At 39.8% G+C, this 27,772-nt stretch overlaps 1 protein-coding gene across 6 annotated transcripts in view; it reads left to right on the plus strand.

Annotated features, from left to right (window-relative positions):
- Window positions 1-385: 385 nt before the first annotated feature.
- CCSER2 (coiled-coil serine rich protein 2) overlaps window positions 386-27,772 on the plus strand; it is a 53,003-nt gene continuing 25,616 nt past the window's right edge. Inside the window, exons 1-7 of one of the 6 annotated variants that reach the window (XM_082222341.1) lie at window positions 430-699; window positions 1,793-1,869; window positions 8,920-10,374; window positions 12,794-12,996; window positions 22,038-22,128; window positions 23,743-23,902; window positions 24,742-24,931. In XM_082222341.1, coding sequence (XP_082078467.1) covers window positions 8,967-10,374; window positions 12,794-12,996; window positions 22,038-22,128; window positions 23,743-23,902; window positions 24,742-24,931 — 2,052 coding nt within the window. In that variant the 5' untranslated portion in view covers window positions 430-699; window positions 1,793-1,869; window positions 8,920-8,966. Of the gene's footprint in view, window positions 700-1,792; window positions 1,870-8,919; window positions 10,375-12,793; window positions 12,997-22,037; window positions 22,129-23,742; window positions 23,903-24,741; window positions 24,932-27,772 lie in introns of all 6 variants that reach the window. The other 5 variants (XM_082222342.1, XM_082222345.1, XM_082222343.1 and 2 more) reach the window with 5 other exon arrangements.

The raw sequence follows: 27,772 nt of genomic DNA on the forward strand, positions 1-27,772 counted from the left end.
CGCATCTACTCTGTATCCCAAGCTAACCGGTTGGCCGGCCATCATCTGTGTCATGTCTGCACGAGCTAGTTGAGATTCCTACTTTCCTGCCTTGAAGGGGGTTGGACTAGATGACCCTGGGGGTCCCTTTCAACTCGTATGATTCTATGGACTTTTGGATCAAGCCACCGGACAAACGCTACGGCCGCCGGTTTGAATTTGGGCGGGAAAAGCCGTTGTCGGGGGGAAGGGGGGCGGGGTTTCTACCTTCGGAACGTCGGGATTGGGCCGAAGCACGAGCGGCGCGCGCACTCCCTGCCCAGTAACTGCGCAGCGCGAGACAAGTGATAGAAGAATGAGCGAGGAGGGAGGGGGAGGAAGGGCGCAGGCTTACAAAGCGAAGCGGCGCTCGGCGGCGGCAGCAACACGCGTGCGCACTGCCTGCCACATTACGTCAGCGTCAGCTGTCAGCCGCCGCCGCCTCAGCGGATGGGGCAGGAGGCCGGCTGCGAGTTCCGGGGCGTGTGCATGAAGGGAGGCGGGTTCCTCGGAGGACGCTGGCCGGCTGCGAGCGAGCGAGTGAGGGAGAGCGAGAGAGAGCGACCGAGGCTGCGACCGCTATCCCCCCTCTCCCAACACTGCCGGTACGCTGAGGGACGCCGGGCGAGGCCCACCCGCCACCTGCAAGGCGCTGCTCCTCCCTCCCCGCCTCGCCCTTGGGTGAGTGTCAGCCGCGGGTGTGTTGAGATGGAGAGTAAGGAGCCGGCTGAAGGGACGGGGGGGGGGAGGAGGAGGAAGGGGCCGGGTCTCTGGTTGTTGCCCCCCTCCCCATGCCCTTTCCAACATCTTCTCCCGCATTGTAAGGTTGGCGGGGCAGCGAGGGGCCTCCCTGCTCGTGGGCTGAGTCAGCGGACAGCTGGTACCTTCGCCCCATCTCTCTCCCTCTCCCACCCCCCCGGGGGTGGCTTCTGATCTCTCCTCTCTCTCGTCCCCCCCGCCCATCTGCGAATCTCGTGGTTCTTCGGTGGGCGCGATTGGCTGCACGGCCGTGTGACTGATTGTGCTGGAGACGAAGATGCTGCATCACCGTCGTGACCACTAGCCTGCTCTCTCTCTCTCTCTCTCTCTCTCTCCCCCTTTTAAAGAAAAACCAGGCTTAGGAGATGCTCGTGTCATGGAGAGAGAGCGGGGAGGGCGGACTTAACTGCTGCGTCGGGGAGCAGATTTGCTAACCCTCGGGTTGATGGAGGGAGGGAGATGCCTGGGCTCAAATCTGCTCGGAGAAACGCCCTAGCTCTGCCCGCGAAGTCTTGTCCCTGATCTTTTTGGGGACTCCCTAGTTTATGCAGGTTGATGGAAATTCAGTTTGTGCTTGCTCATGGTTGCCTACAGCATGTGTTCCTGGATTCAGCCCAGGCCTTGAAAAGAGATGCTGGGGAGACCTGGCAGGAGTCGAGCCCTGGTCCTAACTGCAGGCCTTTCTCAATCCACCTTTGCTGGCGTGAGGCAGGAGGTGGCCTTGCGGCAGTGTTTCCTGCCTACTAGTGTTCCTGTAGGGATGTCCTTTTTAATGCTAGGGTGGGGGCATGTATATGTGCGTGTGGCCAGGTAACACTTCTTCCGGCTTTAAAGGCCGGATGACATCTCCATATTGCTTAAAAACAGACAAAGGCTGCTGCTTCTGTACCTGGGCTGGTGACTGAAGGAGTGCTACTGTGTTTATCCTCATTTCAAACATACAATGACTCATTATAAGCTTGTCCCGTCAGGGAAGGTAATATTGAGTGTCTTTCTTTGTTTTCTTATGTTTCAGACTTTGAAGCTCTCTGACCTTGGGCAAATCATCACTTCTCAGCCCATTCTCTCCTACTGCTATTGTGAGGATAAAAGGCACAATGTTTGTAAAGCACTTTGCAAATGGAAAGTGATTAACAATATTTAATTTTTTCCCAAATAGTTGGAACATAAGTTCACCATTCAGTCCATTTGAGAGAATTTCTGAAACTTGAGGATAACAACATTCATGGTTACTTTTTCACACACAAATTCTTGCCACAGTCTTCTTTTCAATGGTTTTGTATGACTAGCTCCTTTTCCCTTGTCCTTCTCTGCAGTCTTGTCCCTTCTGCTTCCTGACAGCTGGTATAAGGAGAGGGGTCAGGCAGGCGTCAAACAATTCAATCTGTTTGGGAGAGACTGAGGCTGAATTCAGCTGACATGGCAATTCATGGGTTGTTTTTACATCTGAACCCACGTTTGCTCACTGACTTTGTGTTTTGGGATATAGGAACATTGTTTTAAACTGGTTTGCACTGGCAAGGTTGCCCCAGCTGTGGTTGACATTAAGTATGAGTTCACAGCGCAACAGCCTCTTGAGACTGAGCAGCAGCCATAAATGTAGTTTGTTGATGATTTGTGGAGCTGGAAGTGAATTTATGAAGATAAGTGCTAAACAGTAAATGAAAACAAATAAGCAATTTTAAACCATGGTTTGCCAGTTTTACATTTGGAAGCACAAACTGGTGTGGGTTATTAATTATAAGCAAAAATGTTATGCTTGGATGTATGATAGGGTTGTAGAAGGCAGTATGATTTTATCTCTATTGCCGGTCTTAAAAGGGGAAAAACCTCTCTGGTAATCTGGTGAGCAATCTCTCAGGTTTCTCACAGTGGATTGACATTCAGCTGTAACCTCTAAAGGCTCATCCATACAAAAGCTTCCTGCACTCCCATTTGGCGCTAGTACACAGTTGGAGTTGATTTCAACTTACTGAAACTAGAGAGGGCAGATTTTGTCCATATATAGAGAGTGTCTCTCTGTGTGTAATTGGATCTCCTCGTTTGTCTGATGTATGTATTTTAAAAATTGTTGGATAAGTAAATGATTAGAAATTGTACAGGACTAACAGCCTGGTCCTTTGCAAAGTACACCAAAGTCTATTGAAATTGATTGGATGGGTCGCTGACTCAACATAGATTGGGTTATAGTTCTTCAAAGGGTTTCTGGTTCCTGAGATGAGAGTCTCCCTGGGTGTGGTCTGTGCAGCCAGGTTGGTACTTCAGCACTGTTTCAGAAAGCAGTAATGATAATCATTGCACAACTGTTAAAAGCAATTAAAAATACTAAATTTAATTTATTTAATGTCATGTTCAGAACGTAATAACAGCATGGATAGATTTCTACTACTCACAAACAGTAGTTTCCTTAAGTTACATTATTAATAATACTGAGCTGGATTCAGCTAACCCCTGATCTGTTAGCAGGTCAGTGCAATGACTCCTACTAACGTAGCAGGACTCCCCCTCTGCGCCCCCAATTTACACTGGAGGTCTGGGAAAGCCCCCAAAATAGCATGCAGTGGGAGGAGAGGGGAAGTTGTTCAGTTGGGCAAATAGAAATACTTGTGCTGACAGAACAATCTCCTTAACATTGTGTTGAATTCCATCCACTTTGTCTTAGTGGCAAGAAGGTAGTTTCTTCATTGTTGCCCATAAGAAATGCTGTTAATGTTGCTGAGTATAGGTTTTGAAGTAGTAGTCTTCAAAACAATGTTAATCTTTAATATTTCTAGGAAAGTTAAGAATTATTTTAGAAGTGTTCTGATCCCTGCAGAAATCATTATGTCTCTTAGCATAAGAAGGCATACCTCTTGTATTAGGGATATGGAAGTCTTTATTTGGTCCCTAGAAGTAAATGTTGTAGTTCAGATTGTTGTGTCTTTTCTTTAGAGGATCAAACAGAAGAAGTTACAGATGGAATCTGGGTTGTCCGTTAGCCTTTTTGAAGGCTAGCATCATTACTATCTTTCTAATGATTTGCAGTGTCATCTGGTGCCTAGCAGTTCTTGGCAAGTTCCATCATGAGATGAGCATTCACATTTTTCAGGATGTAGTACATTAATAACATTTGTAATTCTAGGCTGTAAAATTGTAATAGCAATAGTAAATGAACGAAAGAAATGAAATTTAAAAAGAAAAAAGGGTTGTGTCACAAAGCAGCCTTTCTCAGCCTTGGCTCCCCAGATGTTGTTGGACGACTGGTCTTGCTAGCTATGGATGATGGGAATTGTAGTCCAACAACATCTGGAGACCCAAGGTTGAGAAAGGTTGCCTTAAAGGCTAGTGCTAGGATTCAGTCTAGCACTTGGAATCTAGTAAAAGAGAACATAATATGCAACCCAAACATTCATGAGGAACGCCATTCCCTTTCTCTCATCACCTTTTTCAGGACAAGACAGCAACTGTTTGTTGTCTTTGAGCATTCCTTAGGGTGTGGATGTTAGCTGTGCCAATGCAATATGTTCCCTATTGCCCACAATCCAGGTTTAGTTTCTTTGTGCTCAGTTCTGCTTCTGTGAATATGTTCAGGCAGCATGAGGAAAGCCATGTGTGTACAACTCTTGACAGGGTATTTTTGGGAGATGGGCAAAAGGTTCCTCACTATAAGTGTAAGGAATCTCTGCAGATGGTGAGATCCTACTCTCCTTTGCTAGCTGGCCACAGTAGATATCCATATGGTTGATATCTACTTAAGAAATGTATCAGTATATATTTTATCTGAGTACCACTAGCAAAGGGTGCTATTGATCTGATATTGAAGAGAAAATGAATGCAAATCAAGAAATATAAGAAATAAATTTGTCAATGGTAATGAGTTCTGCATTGCTTCAAATGATTCCTAATCGGGCAGGAATTAAGGCCCATTTGGTCCAAAGCAGTGTCAAATGTAGCACTAGACGGTCCTTGTACCCAGATCTTACAATATTGCCCAGGTTTGTCAATGAGCAACATAAATGGGAAGATGGAGACAACGTGTGATGATTTTAAAAGCTGTCCTATAACACCTTAAAAGCTTTTTTTAAAAACCCTGTTGACATAATACATTTGTAACAAAAGTGAATGAGAAGTAACTGATTCTGTCTGGAAGCTTACCTGCTTGATGGTTAGTGACTGAGTGTCTCAATGTTCTGAACATAATATGATAAACCTGTTCAGTTCAGGGCTACATTTGGAAAAATGCTAATATAAAACATTACAAACCATTGGGTTCTTGGCTGTTGTTCTGATGAACCCTTCATATATATTTAAGTGCTTATGTATCTCCCAAATTTGAAATATTAAAATACAAGACTGTCTTCAAAGGACATAGGAGAAACAATTCTGGGAAAAGGGTGTTTCAAGTCAGGGTGCCACCGTGAAAAATGTCCTGTTGTATGTCCTGAGCTATGATTTTTAGTGGGGAGCCACAAGCAGAACCCCCTGCTTTTTGTTGATTGAGTTGTCTTGTATCAAGGAGGTGCTCCAGCAGATATTTAGACTCCAAGTCCTTAAGGCCTAGCAGCCCACAGGTAGCTATTACAATGATTTTAAGAGCATTGTTCTATGCTCCCATCTTACTTTCCCAGTTAATAACCAAGCAGCAGCATTCTACGCTTGCTACAGCTTCTGGACCATTTTCATGGTCAACCCCACTTAGAGTTGCAGTAATCCAAATATGAGGTCACCAGAGTATATGGCACTCATGCCAAACCATCAGTTCAGGAACAGCTTTAGCTGGTGAGTGAGCCACATCTGGAAATAGGTACTCCAAGGCCCCCTGAGCCCCCATTGACAACATGGGGTTAAGGTGTGCCCCAAAGCTACATACATGCCACTACAGGAGGAGTACTACCTCACCCAGAACAAGCTGTTTCACCAATTCCTGGAATTGAGCTGCCTGGCCACACTACCACCATCTTATCAGCATTCAGTCTATAAACTTAGGCAAACAAACAATGTACAAAAGTTAAGGGCTACTCTGCTCTTGTGAATGCCAGTGAAAGTTGTAAAATCACTTTCTCACAGGCTTATTGGTAGTTCCTGTATAATGGTGGGGGACAACTCCCAATGTCTATAAACATAGAGCATGATCCAACTAAAGTTAAATGGATTTATGCCTGCTGCTGAAGGATTTCAGCAGTTGCCAGACTCTCCCATCTAAATTAATAGTATCTAAAAATGCTAAATATTGGCCAGATTGTTTTATCCAAAATGTTTAGTAGACATAGTTGGTTCAGTTGTATTCAATAAACCTAACCTATTGAATTTGGTCTCCAAAATGTTTAGTAGACATAGTTGGTTCAGTTGTATTCAATAAACCTAACCTATTGAATTTGGTCAGTGAAGGTGCTGGTTAATTCATATTTTTTAATGATTCCAATCTTACACTGCTAGATTCAGTATAAATTTATAAAGATTCCCTGACTGGTCAACTGTTGTTCTTCATCACAGATGTTGACTGCTTTTGTTGATGTTCATCGGAGATCACCAGGCAAGTGGATGTTTACATGTGTCAAATTATAAGTGCTAGGATTCAGTAGTCCATTAAAAAAAAGGAAGTGTTCTGTCTCTGGGTTGCATTCTAGCAAAGAGTAATTGGGTATAGCTAATGCTGGAACACTTTCCCCCATCTCATAATTAAACTTACTATGCAGGCGTCAGCAGTAAACAATATTGTAGTTATTGTACCCAACTTGATTACAGAATGCTGCAAATATTCTTTACTTTTTCTTTGTGTTTCTCCTTAGCAAAGGATTGTGGAATAGCCAGTAGACTTGTTTCCTATGTTCCATTGTAAATTATGTATCAGTAACACATTACACACTGTAGTATATTGATCTCAGAAGTAAATATGCCTCATAGCACAAAAATAATGATTCACTTTTTAAAAACATTCTATCCTCCCCCCTCTATGTTCAAGTATGTTATCAGAGTGCTTTAACAATGGAAAACAATGCCACTCGAATAAGCACAAGAGAGAGTACATTAGTGAAGGATAGGGGTGTTAAAGCTTCACTTAATTATTGCTTGTTTCTTTGTATCAATCAAAATAAAAACAGACATAAAACTTAGCCAGATTATATTTGTATGGGACCAACTTCCCAGGCAATCATAATAGTGATTTTTAATTTAGATGGTCAACAGCGTATTTGGAATTATTTACACACCTGGTGGCCAAGGGTGAGTAAACATTCCATTCTGATAAGTTTGAAAGATCTCCAAGTGCTGGCTCTGGTATGGTGACTGCATCTTTCCTTCCCAAACTATATTTGAGGTGCACCCAGCATAGGTAACTGACTGTGGCAGGATGGAGAAAGAGTTACTGTCTTGCTGATTGGAAGAGGCGATGAATGAACCTTGCCTATATCAGTTTTTACAGTGCTACATTGAAAATATGGCTTTTTCATGTGACCTACATTTCTCTTGAAGGAATGTAGGTCATAACTAGCTGGAAACTAGAGTACATACATTGGATTGCGATTGATTTGACTGTTCAGTTGTTACTGTAAGCTATTTGTAAACCATAGCCTTCTTTAATATTTAGATTTTTAAAGTATAATGGAATGCATAAAGCAATGCATCAAGGTTATTGGATACCTATTATCTGCTTTGGTTATAAATGTTTTCCTGTGGCAGTTGATTTTTGTACACTTGCTATATAAGAGCTTATGATCAAAGCTGATAAGGATTTATAGAGCTTTAGGTGACCCATTTCTAGTTCAAAAATTACTAATCTAAGTGAAATGAAGTCAAAGGTAGCAAGTTACCAGTATAAGGAGTTTCTACTTATTAGATATGAAGGATAGCATTTAGCTGTTTCAGATGCAAAAAATGCTGGCAGTGCCTCAAGCATGGAGCAGCCCAAACTACTTGCTAGGGCAGTTTTATTTTATTATACTTGATGTATGTGTAGTTTTGGTACACACAGCAGTAATTATGTTACCATTCATAGTAAGCCCTGAACTCTTGTGTACACAAATAAAAAAGTGTAGACTTCCAAGTCCAAAAATGAAATTTTATGCATGCATGTTAACATGATTGGAATTCTTGAGAGTAAAATGCTTCCATTTTGTTGTCTCCTTAGTTTTGCAATTACAAACAGTAGTTAAAAACTTATCAATATGGTACCCAAGATTCTCATGACATGCTCACTGAAAACCTATAGTATTTTACCCATTTGCGTACACAGTAAAAACATTAAACCTTAAAAAGATTCCTTAACCAGGGCTGCCTTCAGATGTCTCCTGAAGGTTGTTACCCATCTCATTGACAATTGATGGGAGGCCATTCAACAGGGTGGGTGCCACAGTTCCTTCCACAGTTTCAAGCCATTTTCAAAGTATATGGAATTAATACTTTACAAGAATATTGGTAGATTAGATCAGTGTTGCCACCATGTTCTGGGCTTGTATTCACAGGAATGCCTTTATTCTCTTTCAAATGGGACAGCTGATCCTGTGCAATGTTTGGTTTCCATTTAATGAAAGTGTTCTGTGCTCTCAACAGCTTAGATATTGTGTGGATAAATTGTAACTGTTGTAATTGTAACTGTAACTGTAACTGTTGCTGTGGAGTTCTTGGAAATACAAAATATAATCTTGAGATAACAGCTACATGCATCAGTGTGGACTCTTGAGCAGGTAGCAGTGCTTACTTGGTGACAACACTTGATATTAAAAGTGTATTGAGGTGACATTTGGAAAGATTCCATAGTCAATGATTTGTATTGGCAGCAGCCCACAGGATGGCTTCTGAAGAAGTTGGATATATGATGCATTTTGATGAAACCTCCCATGTTTACTTCAGATTTATCCCCAGATCATCACCCTTTGTCAACTTTATTATATCCATGAACTAGTTCCTACATCTGTCTTCTCCCCTTTTCTAGCGTAACTGTGGTAAAATTGCATTTGGCAGATTTACCTGGGTCTCTTTCTGAAATACTTGTTCCTGTGTAAGAAGATTCTATTCACTGTAAATGTATTTGAGTTGTTTCAGTAAACAGATAGTTGCTCCTTTAAGGATGTCAGGTCAGATTTATATAATACACTGTGTATACACTCTATAATCAAGGTTGTGCAATTAACATTTTCATCTTTTTCTCTTTCCTTCTCTTTCTAGAGTCAAGTAATGTTAAAGGACAATATCTCATGGAAGGACTATAGCTAATGGAAGAGAAAAGTCATATCAGGACATCATTGGTTTCCAGGTTACCAAAGTATGGAACAAAACCTGCTGGAAATATGCTACAGACCATCCCAAATGGGACAGCTGTTAATTTATCAGGGAATACTCGGAGCGTTGACAAAAATTTTGGCAAGCACAATGGCACTATTCGTATGTCTTCCTTCTCTTTTAACTGGCGAAAATCAAATAAATACCAACTGGGTGATCAGGTCAGCAGTGAATCTGACTCTAGTCATAATTCCAATGAAAGGCTGACAGATTCTGAAAAGTGCCCTCAGTCTGAAGGAGCAGTTGGTAAAGAAGTGCTCAGGGTGCATTCAAGCAACACCTTGTCAAAACTAGCTAAGCAAAACAGCATGTTTGTGTCACCTACCGAAGAATTAAACCAAAAGGCTTTGCCTGGGCTGTCTAGTTCTGCTAAGTACAGTAAAAGTTCCTTGTTAGGCAGAACTTCATTTTCTGGACTTCATGCTCCAAAATCACACTTGAATGGAATTTGTGGGAACCGTTCAACTATAGGCTTGCAGAGGAATAGAGGTAATTCTACTGCCACCAGGAGCAGCTCAGGGGAGAGTCTGGCAAAATTGACTGACAATGATAAATCTTGTGAAAAAATGGTTAGGTCACAAAGCTTTTCACATTCCATTCAAAGCTCTATCTTGCCCCCTGCAACCCTAACTAGGTCACACTCTTTTAACAGAGCTGTGGATCTTACAAGGCCTTATCAAAACCAACACTTAACTATTAGAGCATCTCAGAGGTCAAATCTATTATCAAGAAGTGCACGGCAGTTGGATATGCCCAATGGCAACGAACCATTAAGATATGGGTTTTCTAGATCATATGCTGCTTTAGCTCCCCCTGGTTTGAAAAAACAACCACTATCCAATGGCTCTGGGGATGCACCTTCTCTCAGATTTAGAACAGCCCGTCCATCTTTATTGAAGCCTAGCAACCAACATTTGGGGAGAAAGATCCCTGTGGATGGCAGCACAAGTAAAGATACCGAAAACTGCACGGAGGAGGACTTGATCTCAACAAATAGCAATGGAGGAGTTGATGCAAAAGGAATGCAAAACAGTGAAAGAACTGAAGATGGAGAAACTGTACATAATAATGTAGATAAAATTATTAGCATGGATGGCGATGTTGATGAAATATCTATATCTTCCTTGTCCTCTTCTGAGAAAAATGATCTGAGCGAAGACTTTAGTGATGACTTCATAGATCTAGAAGATCCCAACCGACCAATAACAATTCAAGAAGAAGTGGTTTCTGTTCAAGAGCTGGAGCATGGCAATGGAATACCGCTAGATCAGATTTTGTCTCTTAAGAAAAGTGAAAGATCCAACTGTAATTCTGATGAATGGCTGAATATACGTGTGTCTGGTAAATATATGTTATGTTTTTTCTTTGAAAATGGGAACCTAAGCTCTTACAGTATTGCCACTACTATTTTGTCACCTAATAGTGGGCATTAAATTTTTTGGTTATATTATAAATAACAAATATGTGAAGAAGTCTACCAATAGGTTTTATTGATTGTTCAAAATTTTATTAGTTTTTCTATGTATGTTTAAAGAGTAGGATACATGCACAGCCAGTTTTAGAGGAAAAAACAAGTTATTTCTTGGACTTGGGTGCTCTGGAGGAAGTTTTACCCAGTGTGTTTTGTCCACAAACACATTATTAACTAGTTCTATATACAATGATACTAAGAAACTTGGCTCTATTACAAAACTATTTTTAATTGTCCTAATGGTACCACCAAGCAGCTACTGTATTTTTCGCCCTATAGGGTGCACCGGCCCATAGGGCGCACCTAGTTTTTTTTGGGGGGGGGATAAAGAAAAAAAATTATTCCCCCCCCAGGCGCGGGGCTGGGGCGGGGGAAGCCCGAGCTTCCCCCGACCCCAGCCCCCAGAACAGGCTGCTATCTGCAAGCCTGGGGAGACCAGCGGGAAGTCGCGCCGGGCTCCCAAGGCTTCTGGATATCAGCCCGAAGCCCGGGGCGCGCTCCGCTGCGCTCCCTGGGTTTTGGGCTGTAGGCTGCTATCCGCAAGCCTTGGGAGCCCGGTGGGAAGTCGCGGGGGGTTCCCAAGGCTTGCAGATAGCTTCCTGAAGCCTGCATTCGCCCCATAGGACGCACACACATTTCCCCTTCATTTTTGGAGGGGAAAAGGTGCGTCCTATAGGGCGAAAAATACAGTAATTTGTACATCTCCTCAAACAAGGTAACTATGAAGCTGTTCTACCATTGATTGCTATTCATCTTCCTGGATTCTTAGTGCCATCATGCTGGTGGACAGCATGCAGATGCAAATTCTGTGTTAAAATAATGTGCCTGATCTAGCCAAATTTGAGCATAGTTTAAGTCCTCTTTAATTTGATGGAAGAGTTAAAAGCAAATGCCTAACTTGTATCTACTGAAGTCTATGGCATTTATTAGTGCTTTAAACTGTGACATAGTACTCAGTACTTTTATAAGAAGCAGTTTAGGTGTGACAGTCTAACATTTGTGGCAGAAGAAACTATGGCAAGCTATCATTGTTGTTATTTATTTATTTGATTCATATACCACCCTTTATCAGTTATGTCTGTTCTGGAAGGGCTAATTTTAGAAAGTTAAAGTCTTGCCTCATGTTCTCTTAGCTATGTTTTGCACCAAAAGAAAAATAGTTTATACTATAAACCACTGTCAAACTATGAGTTGAGCTGTGATCCTAAGCATGTACACATAGAAATAAATTAATATCAGTAGGTTTGGGTATGTTTGCTTTATAAATTGAACAATTTCTTAGAAAGTGTTGACAGATGGAATGCTTGTAGTTGTTATCAGAATATAAGAATATAATCTGTATCTTTATTCCAATAACAGCAAGGGTCAGGATTCAAGGACAGAGTCCTGTTTCATCTCTTTGGTTGAAATTTGAAAAGGGGACAATTGACTTCTGCTTACTCCAGTGGAACATATAGAATGTTTGCAACATGAGGTTCCATCTAGTTTGAGAGGAGGTTCTGAACAACAGAACAGCATTTGCTAATCTGCCAATTCTTACTGGAACTCATGAATAGGTCCACTTTCTCAGCATCCAATGTTAATATTGTGTTTTAATTGTTGTAACCCATCCTGAAATATTGGGGTGAAGGTTAATGAAAATAAAAATAGTAATTATTAATAATGTCAACAGGAAAGAACTGTGTAGTTAAGTTACAAAGTATTGTGAGCTTGCCATTCTTGAATATGTTTGTATCATTGCTGGCCGACCTGCTTTACAAAACTCTTAAACTATTTGCATTAGAATATTTACTTTTTAGAAATGGTACAGAGAGAGAAGGCATGTGGGTGGCGCTGTGGTTTAAACCATAGAGCCTAGGGCTTGCTGATCAGAAGTTTGGCGGTTTGAATCCCCTCGATGGGGTGAGCTCCCGTTGCTTGGTCCCTGCTCCTGCCAACCTAGCAGTTTGAAAGTACATCAAAGTGCAAGTAGATAAATAGGTACTGCTCCGGCGGGAAGGTAAACAGCGTTTCCGTGCGCTGCTTTGGTTCGCCAGAAGCGGCTTTGTCATGCTGGCAACATGACCCAGAAGCTGTACGCTGGCTCCCTCGGCCAGTAAAGCGAGATGAGCACTGCAACCCCAGAGTTGTCCACGACTGGACCTAACAGTAAGGGGTCCCTTTACCTTTACAGAGAGAGAAACTGAGGCGACTCTTGATAACTGCATGTAGGTAATGCAGCATGTAAATTGCAAATTTTGAGAGTTGATGTATAATGTTAACTTCTTGCTTTTGCTTTTATTTAAATAGTAGATGACAAGAGTGAAAGTGCAAAACATCCTGCTGGGAGCAATGTGATTTCCTCTGACATGGACTACAGAGCTGGTTCTTCCTTCGAGCTTTCTCCATCTGATAGCTCTGATGGAACCTATATGTGGGATGAAGAAGGGTTGGAGCCCATTGGAAGTGTCCATCCATGTGGAAGTTATGATTCTTCAGAAATGAATAGTATAGTAAGTATAACTTGTTTATTATTATTGGGATAGTATTCAAAAGCAGTTAACTTTCTGCAAGGCTCATAATAGCCTAGTTCACCTGCAACCTTAAATTATAGTCTTAAAACAAGACTGCTTTAACAAAGATGAATGCTTTGCTTCTCCCCTGTTCCTAGTTTGACATTATGTGCAACCTGAGCTTGTGCTGATTTGACAGACCATGGTTTCTGCTCTTATTTGGGTTTGCACATGACGAACCAAGCTTTGGCTTGTTTAGTCCCCCAGTGACGCAAGGGGTAAAATGCTTGTGTTTATTTAATTAGAGTTTAACTTAAAGGGAGTATGGCATCCTTTGTAAATAGGCAACACACTTCTGATGCAGGTGAAATGAGACCATTGCAATATTTTGTATTATGCTCAAATGCCAAGTCTTCCAATATCACATTTATTACAATTCCAATATCACAATTATATGTGAGGACAGTGACTTTTTTCTTTTTGCTGACTATCTGCTTTAAATCATGAAATGATGTAGAAACAAGTTCTTGCTTGCAATTTGATACAGTAAGCCTGCAACTTGTGGTCTTTTAACAAATGTGCATTCAGCTTTATGGGTGTGTCAGGTTTGTTTTGGGTATTTTTTAAAAGGTGGTTGGGGTTCCTGGAAAAATGACTTTGGTAATCCCACCCTCCCTTGAAACCAATGTTTTAACTACATGCAATTTTGGCTTTAGGCAAAATCCCTGGAATGTAACCCCCATGTAAATTGCAGGCTTACCTTGCTGAAATTCAGTTTTTAAAGTCACAACCAATAGAACAGTAGCATGTTAATTTAAAATCTGGAATTGTAGATTGGAAATAATTGGAATCAGAGCTGCACGTTTTCATTATTATTACTATATATTTATACCCCATCTTTTTCCCTGGTAGGCCTTGATAGTTTAGTCACCTGAAGTATGTACTCATAAATATAGCAAAATAATATATGATGCAGAGGATATATTGTATCTTCATGAATGGTTGTCTGCATTTAACAAATTCTTTAACTAGTGTCCTCACTTACATGAAAATGAAACAGAAATAAAAGCTTTGGGTCAGAACTGGTACTGTAGAATTATTTCCATTAAGAAACACTTGCCACAGTAGCAGTTGCTTCTGTTGTTGGGATAGGTAGAATGTGGCATTGGGTTTAGAATTGAGGAAGAATAAACTTTTTAAATAGCCCTTATTGCTGCAAGGATATGCTGAAATATGTGTGGGCAATGCCAGCTGATATTTCAGAAGCTGAAGAAATGCTAAAATTTCCCATGTCTGGAGGTGGGCTTCATTGTCTAGAGAGCAGAATGGCTTTACATAATCCAGAAAATGTACTTTTGTTCAGTTTGGATAATTTACATAGGGTGCTGAATTTGGATTGCCTAAGTTGAGAATTGTAATTTAGTGAAAAAGTAAATGCAACTCTGAATAGCTCTTCTAAAGCAGGGTTCTGAGAGCCTGCTGTGAAAAATTTCACAACTTCCAATTGCTTCCTGCATTTGCTTTTTAGTGGTTATCTCCTTGCATTCTGTGGTTACAGCTGCTGCATAAGGCACTGTGCTTGTTTCCTCTTACCACAGGAGAGCTTCTAGCTGCAATTGAATGATCTGCCTGAAGTTGCAGATGGGCTGCGTTGTAGCTGCCTTTGGCTAATCATCAAAGAAAACATTTAAAACAAAACTGGCAATGATGATACCTGGTGAAAAGTGAAAAATATCTTGCACCTTTAATATAATTCATTTCACTAAGCCACATTGTTAAACTCTGATTTAGATTACTTATAAAGAGTGCTAGATGTGTTGCTTGTATAAATTCTTTTGATTTTTTTCAGCGGGACAAATTCTGGATAAAGATCTTTCATATATAATGATGTAGGGAAAAAATATTCTGTACTTGAAGACAGACAAAAATAAATTAATTTTCTCTATAAATCCCCCTGTCCTTTTAGCAGTGCTTTCACTTTTTCTTTTCTAAGAGTCTAACTGTCTCCCAGTCTGTCTTGCTCCTGCTGCTGCTTTACTTAAAGAAATCTGAAATCATCGTTATATTTTTAGCACTATAAATATATGTGTAACCTGCTCTGAACTCTGAAGATCAGGCAGGAGAGAAATTCAGATAAATGTACCTTCAAGATTTGTTTGATAGTAATTATGCCTAAAATATATTTCACTTTGAAAGTATGTATTGAAATTCTCAAGTCTAGCAAGATTAGTTTGGTTTCCCAGGCAACTGGAGGTCTTTATTTGGCTAACCACAACTGCATTTCTGTAAGGCTGAGTAAAATTCCTAGAGCTCTTGTTCAGCTGAAACTCCCTCTTGTAGAGATCAAAGAGAATAAATCTATTGCTTAAGTATTTATCTCCTTCAAGAGTGTATCTTTTTCTTTTTGTGAAACCTGTAGATTTTTGTAGTAAAACCTCAATCACTGACTCTTGTTCATAGTATGAAGTATAAATGGGTTTGGAAGGGGTTACAGTTTGAGTTGGAAGTTTCATGTAAGAAGCAATAGCCTATGTAATGTTACCTGAAGCTGTGCTTAGCTGTCTGACGTTTGTAAATATCTGTAATCAAAATGTGTTAAACTGCATGAAAAAATGCAGGCATTTAATCATAGATTTGGAACGGATCATGGAGTTCATTTAGTCCAACCTCTTACCCCGTGCAGGATCTTCAATACAGCTATTGCACCCCTGATAGACTGTTGTCCAGCCTTTGCTTAAATATCTTCATTAAAGTAGAGCCCACCCCCTCCTGAGGTAGCTCTTACATTGTCAAACAGCTTTTACTGTTAGGAAGTTTCTCTAATGGTCCCGTTTACACTCTGGTGCTGCTTGCCACCTCCCCAAAGGCAACAGGTTGGCCACTAGGAGAACGAGATGCTGGATCCACCTGAACAAGCAAGGCTCTTTTTACATTATTTAGCTGAAACCTGGTTTCCATTTCCACCTCTTAGTTCTAGTCTTGTCCTAGAGAGTAACGGAGAGCTAGCCAGCTCTACCTTCTGCATGACAAAATCACCATTCTGTTTCTCTCCAGCTAAACATATCCAGCTGTTCCTCATGTGATTTAGTTTCTAGATTCTTCACCATCCTGGTCACCTTCCTCTGGACATGCTGCAGATTGTCAGTGTCCTACTTAAAAGGCAGTGTCCAGAGCTGAGCATAGTACTTCAGATCTGGTCTGCTTAGCAGCGGATAGTGTGTGTTTCTGTCAATGCTGCCGGAGATTGCATTTAGTATTTTACCAACCTCTTTGAACTGCTAGTTCAGCTTTATCTTGTGACTAATTTAGACAAATCTTTTCAAAGTACTGCTGCAAAGCTAGGTTTATTCCCTCCCTATACAGTGGTGCCCTGCAAGACGAATGCCTCGCAAGACGGAAAACTCGCTAGACGAAAGAGTTTTCTGTTTTGGAGGTGCTTCGCAAAACGAATTTCCTATGGGCTTGCTTCGCAAGATGACAATGTCTTGCGAGTTCCTGCTGGTTTTCCCCCCTCCCCCCCTTTTTCTAAGCCGCTAAGCCGCTTATCAGCTGATCCGATCAGCAGATAAGCCGCTAATAGCGCTAATCCGCTAATCCCTCAATGGGCTTGCTTCGCAAGACGAAAAAACCGCTAGACAAAGAGAATCACAGAACGGATTCTTTTCGTCTTGCGAGGCATCACTGTATTTGTGTATTTGATTCTTGGTACCAAAATGCAGGATTTTATTTTTATCCCTGCTGAATTTTTATCATGTTGGTTTGGGTCCATTGTTCCAACCAAGATAAATGCAAGCTGCATATTTGATAAGCTTCCCTTCTACTTTGACCAAGTCATTTGTAAAAATGTTGAACAGCATAGTGCCTAAGGCAGAGCCCTATGCCATTCCAATGAAAGCCTTCCTTGAGCTTGACAAAGTCATTAATGAGCACCCACTGGGTACAGTTGTTCAACCAGCTGTGGATCTACCCAAGACTTGTATCATCTAACCCATATTTTACCAGCTTGTCAACAAGGATATTGTGCAAATTTTGTAATGGTGGTAGCTGTTTTAGAGTACATTAGTCATTTTATGAGATGAAAGCTCTCTCCATTTGAAGAATCCCTTAAAAATAAACATATAATCTAACTCTCTGTAAAGTCGGTTGAATTCTCTGTGGTGCTGAATATCTATGGCACTTCTTGGTAACTTCATGAATGGAGGCTAGATGGCAGTATAAGAGCATAAGCTGATGGTTTAAACATCCTTCAAATCATGTCAGGTGGACAGCTTTCATGGTGCCTCCTTTATTCTTTATGTAATTGAATATAAAAATACAGTATTAAATGCAAATATCTGCAGCTGTAAATGTATCTACTTTCATTTGCCATAGTGAAAGTGTCTATGCTATAAATATCTAATTATTTGCACAGAAGTTAGCATGCTTGCCATAGCTTTCCAATGAGTAAAATACTGAAAAACTTACCAGGTACAAAGTATCATTAGTATGGTGTTAGTTCCACTTAAATGACCCTGCCTATATTTTATATCTGGTGATAGTAGCTATTTGCGCCTATTGCACTATTTTTAAGGTGTCATTATTTTATTTATTTATTTATTTAAAACAGTTCTGCCCTGCCAGCCCACTGAAAGGACTTCACTAATTTAGTTTTGCTTTTCATACCATGAAATATAATCATGTAAATTTACAATGTGTTCTTTGCTTGACTTTGTGAATTTACATATTTAAATATTTGCTCTGCATATTTTGCTCCCATTGTATATTACAAATTGCATTTTCAGTACCTTTGTTTTCCATTTAATTTAGAAGTAGAGAATACTTCCCATAATGCAAATTTTAATACTTCTATATTAGCAGATTATTAAGTGTTTTGTAATAAGCTGCTAGATTTGCATAAGCAAATGTATTTGTAGTATTAATATTTTTTAAAATGCTGTTCAAAGGAACTTAAAATTTAATATTTCTTTTCTGTTATCTTGCTGTGAAGCAAGTTTTGGTTTTGCTGATGTCCTAAACTAGATCATGTTCATGTTTCTGTTCCGAGCTTTCTGGGTTCAATTCAACTAAGGTTTTGAATAGGTGAAGCAAGCTTTGCTAATGCAATGGGACTTTCTCCCCTCTCCCTGTGCGCTCCTCACACTCCCTAAAACTCTTCTGCCCCCCTCCCCTCCCCCATTTAGGTGGTGTGGGGTTACACAAGGGGTGGGAAGGAAGTCCTGTTGTACAAGCAGACTTCATTTTGCTCTTACATACCTCCCTTAACACTGTCTGGATCTAGACACATCAAAGATGTGTTTCAGTTTAAGGCGTTGTAAATTTGAACAGGGAAAACAGTAGAGAAAAGTGGGACACTACATTGCCATCTGGTGGCACCATGTTATATCACATATGCAACACATATCAATTGCCTTTTCTTTCTAGCTGAGTCCACTATATTGAACTCCACCTTATGTATCTAGTGTGTGTGTATATATACGTATGTGCTATAGGTTTCCTGAACGTTGTTTGAAGAGACAAGTATTAAATTAAGTATTTGGGGGTTAGGGTTGCTGCTGGGGGAGCAAAGAGTAGATTTTGTGTCACTGGTAGACTGTTGGGCAATTTCTGGTTGACCACCTAACAGTTAGGTCCTAACACCTACTGGCAGCTGGGATTTTCCAAAGATTGCTGGACTATGTAGGCATTGATTTTACCTACCAGCAAGGAAAGGGTACACACTCAGTACCACATAACACAGATTAGTTATGCCTTAACTGTTAGGAGGGCATACTTGTGGTCTCTTGTTTCATAACATAAGATGTATCTTTGAATCATAGTAATTCTAGTCTGTTTATTGTTGTTTTTAAAGAAAATACCAAGCAAGATCTAAAGTCTGCCTGTCTCTGCCTTACAGGATGTTATCAAACTATAGTTGTATTCCTGGTATATTTTTGTGCATTTCAGGAAATGGGTGTGCTATGAACTAAGTATATCCCTTAGTAGTGGTAGTAAATGTGCATTTTATGTCAGTAATGCTAATGCTTTTTTTTTAAAGATCATCTATGAGCATGTTTGTCATCTCAGTCTGTTCATTAAACCTGGGCCTTAGATATTATCATACATAAAACAAAGACAGCATTGTAAGTGTTGTTTTCCATTCTTCTCATAGACATTATACACAGGATGGCTGTCCTCATTTTTCTTTTTTTAAAATCTCCTCTAGTATGTGGTATGCATGCATTCATTCTCGAATTTGATTTTAAGGAGCTTGATTATATTACTCCAAAACCTTCAGAGATGCTAACGAAAGTTGTTTAATCTTCTAGATTATCTATATTTTCATTTTGAATGTGGGACTGCTTTCCAGATTTTCTCAGAGTAATGGTGTTAGTTTGTTGCTGTTCAAAACCAAAACTTCTTTACCAGTAAGACGCTTGTCTGCATTTTGTTTCCAAACTTACCAAAGCTTGGTGATTGCCTTTGGCAACAAAATAAAATAGAGAGTTGTAGAAGGCACGCCCTGCCACGCTGAGCAAATATGAGCCTATAAAGATAAATGTGGGAGGAATCAAAGTAGATGAGAACCCTAGGAATGAGTAATACTGCTGCAGTTGGCACTGACCTATATGATTAAATCTTACAAGCTAGTGAAAAGTAACCATATTGATAGAAACCATCCCAGTTCACACACTCCATGCAGAACTAGTATAAACACGTAGAGATGGAGGGTGAGGTTTCAGTACACATTCTGTGGGCAGAAGCCAGTGGAAAGTTCTCTGTCACAAGTGTTTTTGAAAATAACCAGGGAAGCTTTGCAAAAGCATGCCTTTAATTTTAATTCCATGTGTGCTAGAGACATACCATTTTATCCGTATGTTCTAAACATGTAGAATTTTTTTTGAACTTCATGCACTCATTCTTGTAGGATGGGTGGGGAGAGTAAAAAGTTTCTTGAAATGGAATCACATTCTAGTGCAGAGGATAGAAATCTAATGAGTTCTTTTAATTTGTTTTTAAAAGGAGCATGTACTAATATTTTTGATAACACCATTACAAGCAATATGAATGCTTGTTATTACAGATGAATTATTATTGTGCTTAGTTATTGCCTTCACATTTGTATAGGCTAGCTATCTTACACCTAATATCTGGCACATGCGTAGCTACCATGGAGAGCAAATGTGTGCTAAATCTCCCTATTTTTTGGTGTTTGCATCTAAATTAATTAAATTTGTTAAATTGGAAGAGACATTTTTTTTGTCCAAATAAATTGTTCTTTAATATTTACTTCAGCAAATACTTCATGGATGTTTTTGTTTTGATTTTTTTTTTTTTGCTTGCTTGCCTGAGTCAATAAGATGATGGAGGGGTGGTGCCTTCAAATGCTAATAGTAGCACTTCTTTGTCACCATGACAACAGTCATACTGACCTATGTGATTGTTTTGTTGGCTTCAGGGAGACTGGAGATGTTAAGGCAGTGTCAGTGGTTGCTGCTTCCTGATTGGACAGCTAGTTGATTAAGGTTAGAAGGACTCCCTGACTTACCACATGGTTTCTATGGTAGCTGCAATAGTAAGCCTAAGTTGTGGAGCATTTTTACACTTAATCATCTTCCTTTTTTCATTCTTAAAGGTATGAATGCTATTACATTGTGCTAATTGTGTTACCTGGTAGGAGTTAAGTTGTGTGATGTTCTAAGTCTGATAGCTCAAAACATAACAACATAAAATTCTATATATCAAAATCAGTCTAGTTGCCCCCCTCCTTTTTGAGAAAGAGAGAATATCACTGTTGGGATTGCTTGTCAAGCCTTACTTTTCTGTAACCATTCTGACTTGTTTCAGGTAATGTTTGTAAGGCAATGGGGAGAACAAAACCTTGTCTGCCAATCCTTCATTTATTTGAGTGCAGGATATCACTAAGCTTGACACTATGGCATGGCCAGTGAGCTTTGCCCAGATGTTTCTAAGTTTATATTGTTCTCTATCATTTTGTTTCCCATGTTGTTTCAATTTCTTAATTTTAATGAGATGAGGCAGCTAAATATCAGAATTAGATTAGGGTTATTTTTTTTTACTGCAAGGTATTTACTGAGATACAGGGACTCTCAGTTTCTTTTGACAGATATATCTGTGCTGTTTTTAATGACAGAGTAATTTTCAGCTAAGATTTTTCTAACGTAATAGACTTATTAAGATTGATAAAATTACAAGTTTACTCAGTAACTATCTATATTTAAAAATCACTTTCAAAACTAAATTATATAGAGCAGGCAGGGGGAACCTTCACCTTGTAGGGATCCTAATTTTGTCCACAAGGTTCTCTTCCCTAAGTGATGCCCACCTGCCCCACATCTGCTATCATGTCAAATGTGAGGCAGGTAAAGACTTGGCTACAAAGGAACAGTTGGATGCCTTAAAGTACAGATTGGCACTGACAGCAATCCCCCTCTCCCTGGGATCAACTGCAGTAGGCAGTTTCTGACCAGGAGCTCCTGAGGGCAACTGATCCTTGCAAGCCCCACTTTTGGTATGGATCTTCCTTCGCATCCTGGTGATGGCAGATGACTGACAGGTGGAGAGCTGCACCCACCTATTAAAGTGGCCTGTGGGATTGCTCAGTTCTAGCTGGCCTAGCTATCCCTGAAGTTTCCCCTACCCTCTGCATCTGGCAATTTACATCTGTAGATGGATCTGCTGTAGCCATTGGAATGATTCTTCTGTCCCTCTGCATGACTAGCATTGCAGCTGTTCAGGCAGGCAGGTCTAATACCTTTCTAGCCTTGGTTTCTAAACCTGTCTATTTTTTATGTGGAAGATTCAGCACCATAAAATTAGTGCATTATAAGAAAGGGAAGGGAAGCTAGTTCTCCTGGTACTTCCAGGAGCTTGAAAAGATGACACACCTTGGCTTGGAGCATGGTAATTTCACTTTGGTGTTCTGATGTGTGAGACAGTTGGAGAGTCAATGAAATGTTTATTTCAAAAGGCACATAGTTTAAACTGGAGAGAGAGACACAAATGTGCACATCTTGTAGCAGGTATTTTTTATTTTCTTGTAGGATATTTTGAATAATCTTGATTCATGCGATCTTGAAGATGATGATCTTATGCTCGATGTTGACTTACCTGAAGACGCACCCTGTGATAATGGTTAGTGAAATAATTTGAATATGTTTAAATGCTTTATTGCAACTTCCCTTACCCTGGCTACTTTGGTTGCCCATCTTTCTTTCCTTGCCAGCTATGACTGTCATTTCCTGAACTTGGGAAATATCCACAGAGGTACCATCAGCAACACTGAGCCCTGTGTTCAGCTTCATGTCTTTATTCAGGGGAAATTGCTGCTCCTACTACTGTAATGCAGCTTCTAAAGCATCCTGTTCTGAAAACAGCATTTCCTTAAAACCTTTTTCAAACAGTTTATGAGCACTAATTTTACTTAGTGTCATGGCTTTCAGCTTTCAAAGTACTTTTAAGGAAAATTCTTGATGTGTTTTGTATTGCATTCTATATAAGAGATTTTTAAATAATCACATACTTTTTTTGTGTAAAAGCTCAGCCAGAGTGTAAAAGTATTTCATACAAATACTTTTGGCTGTCTTGGGATTAAGTTGTGAAAGCTGTTACATGTAGACGGAGTTCTAATATCTGTTGAAGAATATACGATTGTGTTTAATGTTTTAATGCACCTTACTTTATACTTGTTAGATTCCTCATGAAAAGTTTATTAAATAAGTTTGTTAGAATAGTTCATAGGGCTGTACTTTACTTGTTACATTTTGGAGTCTGTGAGGGAACTTGCACTCTATTTATAGCAACCGTTCTAGTGCAGCAAGTATGTTCTCAGTGAGCAAGGCGGTAGTTCTAAATCACAGGGTCAAATTGGGCTCATTTCCCAACAATACGCAAGCAGGGAATGAGCAGGAAGGAAGGCCTGTTTACCACAGTCTTATGCAAAACTATGTCTGAGTAGGCAGTAGAATAAGACTGCTCAGTTTTATGAAAAGCTTCTCGTAGCCGAGGCCTGACAATGTGAAGAGAAAGTGTCTGGGTAAGTAAAAAACCTAAAGGGTTTCTTGAAACTTTTCCTTCCTGGCAGTATTTTTCATTATTATTTTTTACTTGGCTTTTAATAGCTTGTAAGTAGCTGCCAGTCACAGCTTTCACTGACTAATCTGTTGTTGTTGTTGCTCGTGCAAACTGAGAGATCTCTGAAATCTCATTTTCATTATGTGATAGAATGTATATGTTAAAACTTTTTTTGTATTTCTGTTTTGTATTGTGCTTTCTGTTTAAATATTCATATATCTATCTTGCCATAAAATGAAATGCTGTTTCTGTTGCTTTTAAAGGTTGCTCTTAAATCTTAGGATTCTGATGGCAAGGGAATTATTCATTACAACAAAAAATACTGCTGAATTCTGTCAGCATCAGTTTTAAGTTTTGATTACAAGTTTCTTAACTGAAGTAGTAATGTGACCTTGTGGATGCAGTTATTTAAAACATATGTATCCTGCCTTTTGCTGTTGAACTGATGAACAACAGTAATTAAAGTCTCATCACAGTTTTATACAAATAATTAAAAGCACCAAGTTAGCAGCAGTAGCAGTTGATAAAACAAATTTGTTGTACATCAGTTCCTGTACTTATTTCCGTACATCGTTGTAAATCAGTAATGAGTTATATCTGGCAGCCACTTTGCATTTCTGGGTGATCATATTTCCATTTAGATGAATATTGAAATAATTTCTATTATCTATGTAGTGGATTGTGAAAATATGAATCGTTATGAGCGGCCAGAAAGAAATATTCGACAGCAGAAGGAGGGGTTGTGGAAGAGGACACCACAACGATGGAATGCCCAAGACCATTATCATCTTGGTCATACTGACCATTGTTCCCATAGTAGAAATGATCTGAACAGGTAAGGCCCTTACTTTTCACTCTTTTTTTGTTGTTGTTAAAACTATATATAATAAAAGAAAATTATTATAAATTAGTTTGGAGATGGTTTTTAACACCAGTCAGATTAAATCAAATAAACAAGGATTATCTGGTGTTATGTTGGAGGGGATGCGAGGAAACAGAGAATTATGTTCACATGTGGTGGGGGTGTAAATATGTACAGTGGTGCCTCGCAAGACGAAAAGAATCCGTTCTGTGATTCTCTTCGTCTAGCGGTTTTTTTGTGTTGCGAAGCAAGCCCATTGAAGGATTAGCACTATTAGCGGCTTTTAGTGGCTTATCTGCTGATCGGATCAGCTGATAAGCGGCTTAGCGGCTTAGAAAAAGGGGGGGAGAAAAAAACCCAGCAGGAACTCGCAAGACATTGTCATCTTGCGAAGCAAGCCCATAGGAAATTTGTTTTGTGAAGCACCTCCAAAACGGAAAACTATTTCGTCTAGCGAGTTTTCCGTCTTGCGAGGCATTCCTTTTGCGGGGCACCACTGTACAACTTCTTTGGCAAAGGGTGTTTAAGGAGATAACAGAAATCATTTGGTTAAAGCTGACTGAAAGTACTTAGTGCTTGTAGTCTACAGTTTATATTGTAGAAAAGGCTACTTTTTCTTGCATATACTGTACATGTGCTGTCGAAAAACAAAGGTATCCTTTTTTCTTCAAGACTATTTGAGCCCTATGCATAATTAAAGATGGAGTGATAGCTGTAGTAATATTTGATTGATATTAAAGATTTTAGAATGTGTCTCTTACTGAAGTACATCATAAGATTGTCTATTAAAACATTTCTAAAACACTTTTCAGGAGCTGCAACTATTTTGACTCTCCTCCTGTCGGTCACCTTGAAGGATATGGAGCACCAAGCTTGTACCCACCTCTGAGAAGTTTGCCGGCAAACACTGTGATGCTGGATGAAATGACCCTTCGGCATATGGTTCAAGACTGCACATCTGTGAAAACTCAGTTATTAAAATTGAAAAGAATATTTAATCAGGTTAGCAAGTTTTTAACAACATGGGAATTGAAGGGACACCTGTCACTAGTTTGTGTTACAGTACTTGATGCTAATAAGTGTGTGTGTGTGTACATACATGCCACCATACCAAATGACCTAACCTTCCTTTGATTCTAGTCTTTATTATCAAGTAAAAGACTAGGGTGGCTTGGTGTTGTTGTTGTTTTAAAAAATAGCGAGCAATCGTATTTCATTTGAATTAAATTGCTTCATTTGTGATCAGTGTTAGAAACTGAAATATGAAAGCTAGGAGCTAAATGGCACCTTAAACCTAGGTTATGGGCGCAACAACGGAATGTCTAGGCACACTCTTTTTATAACAAGAATACATAGCTGAAAATGCAGCTAAAACAATACGTTCATTTTTCACATAGTCTAGTCCTTCCCCTGCCCACCCCCCTAATATTCTTAAGAGGGTCTCATTTCCAGTCTTCAGAGAGTAGCTGGAAGTGGGGAGGCAGAAAAGGTTCTTTTTTCTTCTACTCTGCAGTTTTAACCTGAAATCTTAAGCACAGTACTGTGCCCAGTGCTCAGAAACTACTTGTGCTAATGAAATTCCCTGTTGCCAATGAGCCTAGAACAATAGGAGTTTCGAACACTGTTTGTGATGTAATTGTGCTCAGACGCATGGAAGTGAAGCAAAATATGTTGGTCACTTCATAAGTTCCCCTTCATGCAAGGGGGAGCAGAAGTACGTGTTTTGCCGAATGTGTGATGTGGTTCTGTCATGGGGAGGAAATAAACCTGTGTGCAGGGGGTTAGATTAGATGTGAGGAACCTTTGGGCTTCCAGATGTTGCTGAACTGACCCTCATCATCCCTGGCTATTGCCTATGTTTTCTGGAGCTGATGGGAGTTATACATCTGGAGGGCCAAGGGTTCCCTACACCTGCTTTAGATGAAATAATGGTTGTGAGTGTTCTAAAACTTCTTAGCCAGATTTGTAGTGCTCATATTTCTGTGGTGTTAATTCACATGCGTGTGGATTGTTTTTCTTCTGCATAATAATTCGAAAAAGAAAAAGATGTGATTGTTAGAGAGACTTGCACACATAGCTTTATTGATAGGACCATACAAAGCTTTAGTCAAAGAATTGAAAATGTGTAAGTTAAATTGAGTTTAACCTAATTGTTCTGGACTGGATTTGCAAATGTCTAGTCTAAGCCTCGCTAGAGAGAGGGAGGCCTGCTTCTGAAGTTACTTTGCGAAAACAATAACCGTAAACGTCATCCCTTTTTCCTGTGCATAACTGTCTTGGCTCAGACTTTCTATTTTTGTACCTGTGAATAACATACCTGACTTTTCTAAGTACGAAAGGACTTCAGCTTCAAGAAACCCTACCCAGTAATGGACACTCTAGCTGCCCTCCCTCTAGTCAGGTCCTCTGGCAAGTAGAGTACTGCTGTTAGCTATAGAGCAGCCTGGATGGAAAGGCGGAATGCTCCTTCCTTTAGGAGCTGTGCTTCCCAGGGTGCTTGTGTATGTAAAGCACTGCTCTTAAGTGCCATTCTGCTGCTATTATTATTATTATTATTATTATTATTATTTATTACAGTTGATCTGTTACTCACCTGGTAAACCACTGTCTCAAGGCCATTTACATGTAAGATCATTAAAAACACAAAAACAACTGATACATTTAAAACAATACTAAAACCCCAACAAATGGACACTCATGGTAAAGACCCATTTATCCAGCTGGGAGAGCCTGCCGGAACAAAAATATAAAACACAGCATTTTGAAGGCTTCCTCCTGCGCATCTTTCCCTCTCAATTACAGCTGTGTCTAAGAGCACTATGTAGTGAGGGAACAGTTTTCAGTACCTGCTCCCCAAACTGCTTTTTCTTGGGGAAAGTGAAATAAAACATCACATCATTGTGCTCCCAAGTAAAATGTGTGCTGCTAGTACAAATTATGGTACATTGGTAAAATGTATGATTAATTGAAATCTTCCATTTTCAAACATATCAGTACAGTGCTGGCTTAGTAGAGGAAGTTTGCTTATTACAGTTATGATGTCACTAATGATGAGGTCCCTTTGAACAGAAGAAGCCCAACATTCTTAGTTCTTAAAAACAACTAAGTCGTCTATGGTGATTATGTATCTTTCAGCTAGTCTGGGAAGTATAAGAAGAATTCAATATATGCCATGTAGACGGAAAGTAAAATTGGAAAAAAAGGTTGTTTTCAAATACTCTGAATATTTCAAGGGGAGCTTTTTTAAAAAAGTAACCATATGTAACCTGGTCTTTTTTGAATGCACAAAGGTGCTACACTGTATGTGTCCTATCAAGCTAGGGATATAGTGTAACAACCTATTATGTGTGGATCCTGGCGGGAAATAGTGATATTCAGTTTGCTGTTGCACTCCAGTGAGAACTAGGCCTTAATCCTGCCTCTGGACTATACCACTTCAAACTGCAGGTGGGGGATGCTCACATGATTGAATGTCTTCTTGTATATAGAAAACCAGCAAGCCGAGGAGAAGGTGCAGATACAAGCCCTATCCCCAAGCACCTTTTTTAAACATTCATTTTTATTGTTTTTTTATACCAATTGGTGCACTGTAAATAGTGTACAGTAGAACACTTCATGAAGTGAACATCACTTGTGGTGGAAATGTTTTGAATGGAGGACCCCCCCCCCTTTTAGTGGTGCAGCCAAAACACAAATTTACAATCTCAATCTTACCAAATCTGTTGCACTCATATAACCAAAGTGCCTGGTTACACATAGGAAATAGTTTAAATGCAAGCTTCACTTTTATGTAGTTCAATAGCCTTCTAGGATGCAAGATTCCTGTAAATCCCTGAACCAAAA

Source organism: Podarcis vaucheri (assembly GCF_965113315.1).
Source record: "Podarcis vaucheri genome assembly, chromosome: 5".
NCBI lineage: Eukaryota > Metazoa > Chordata > Lepidosauria > Squamata > Lacertidae > Podarcis > Podarcis vaucheri.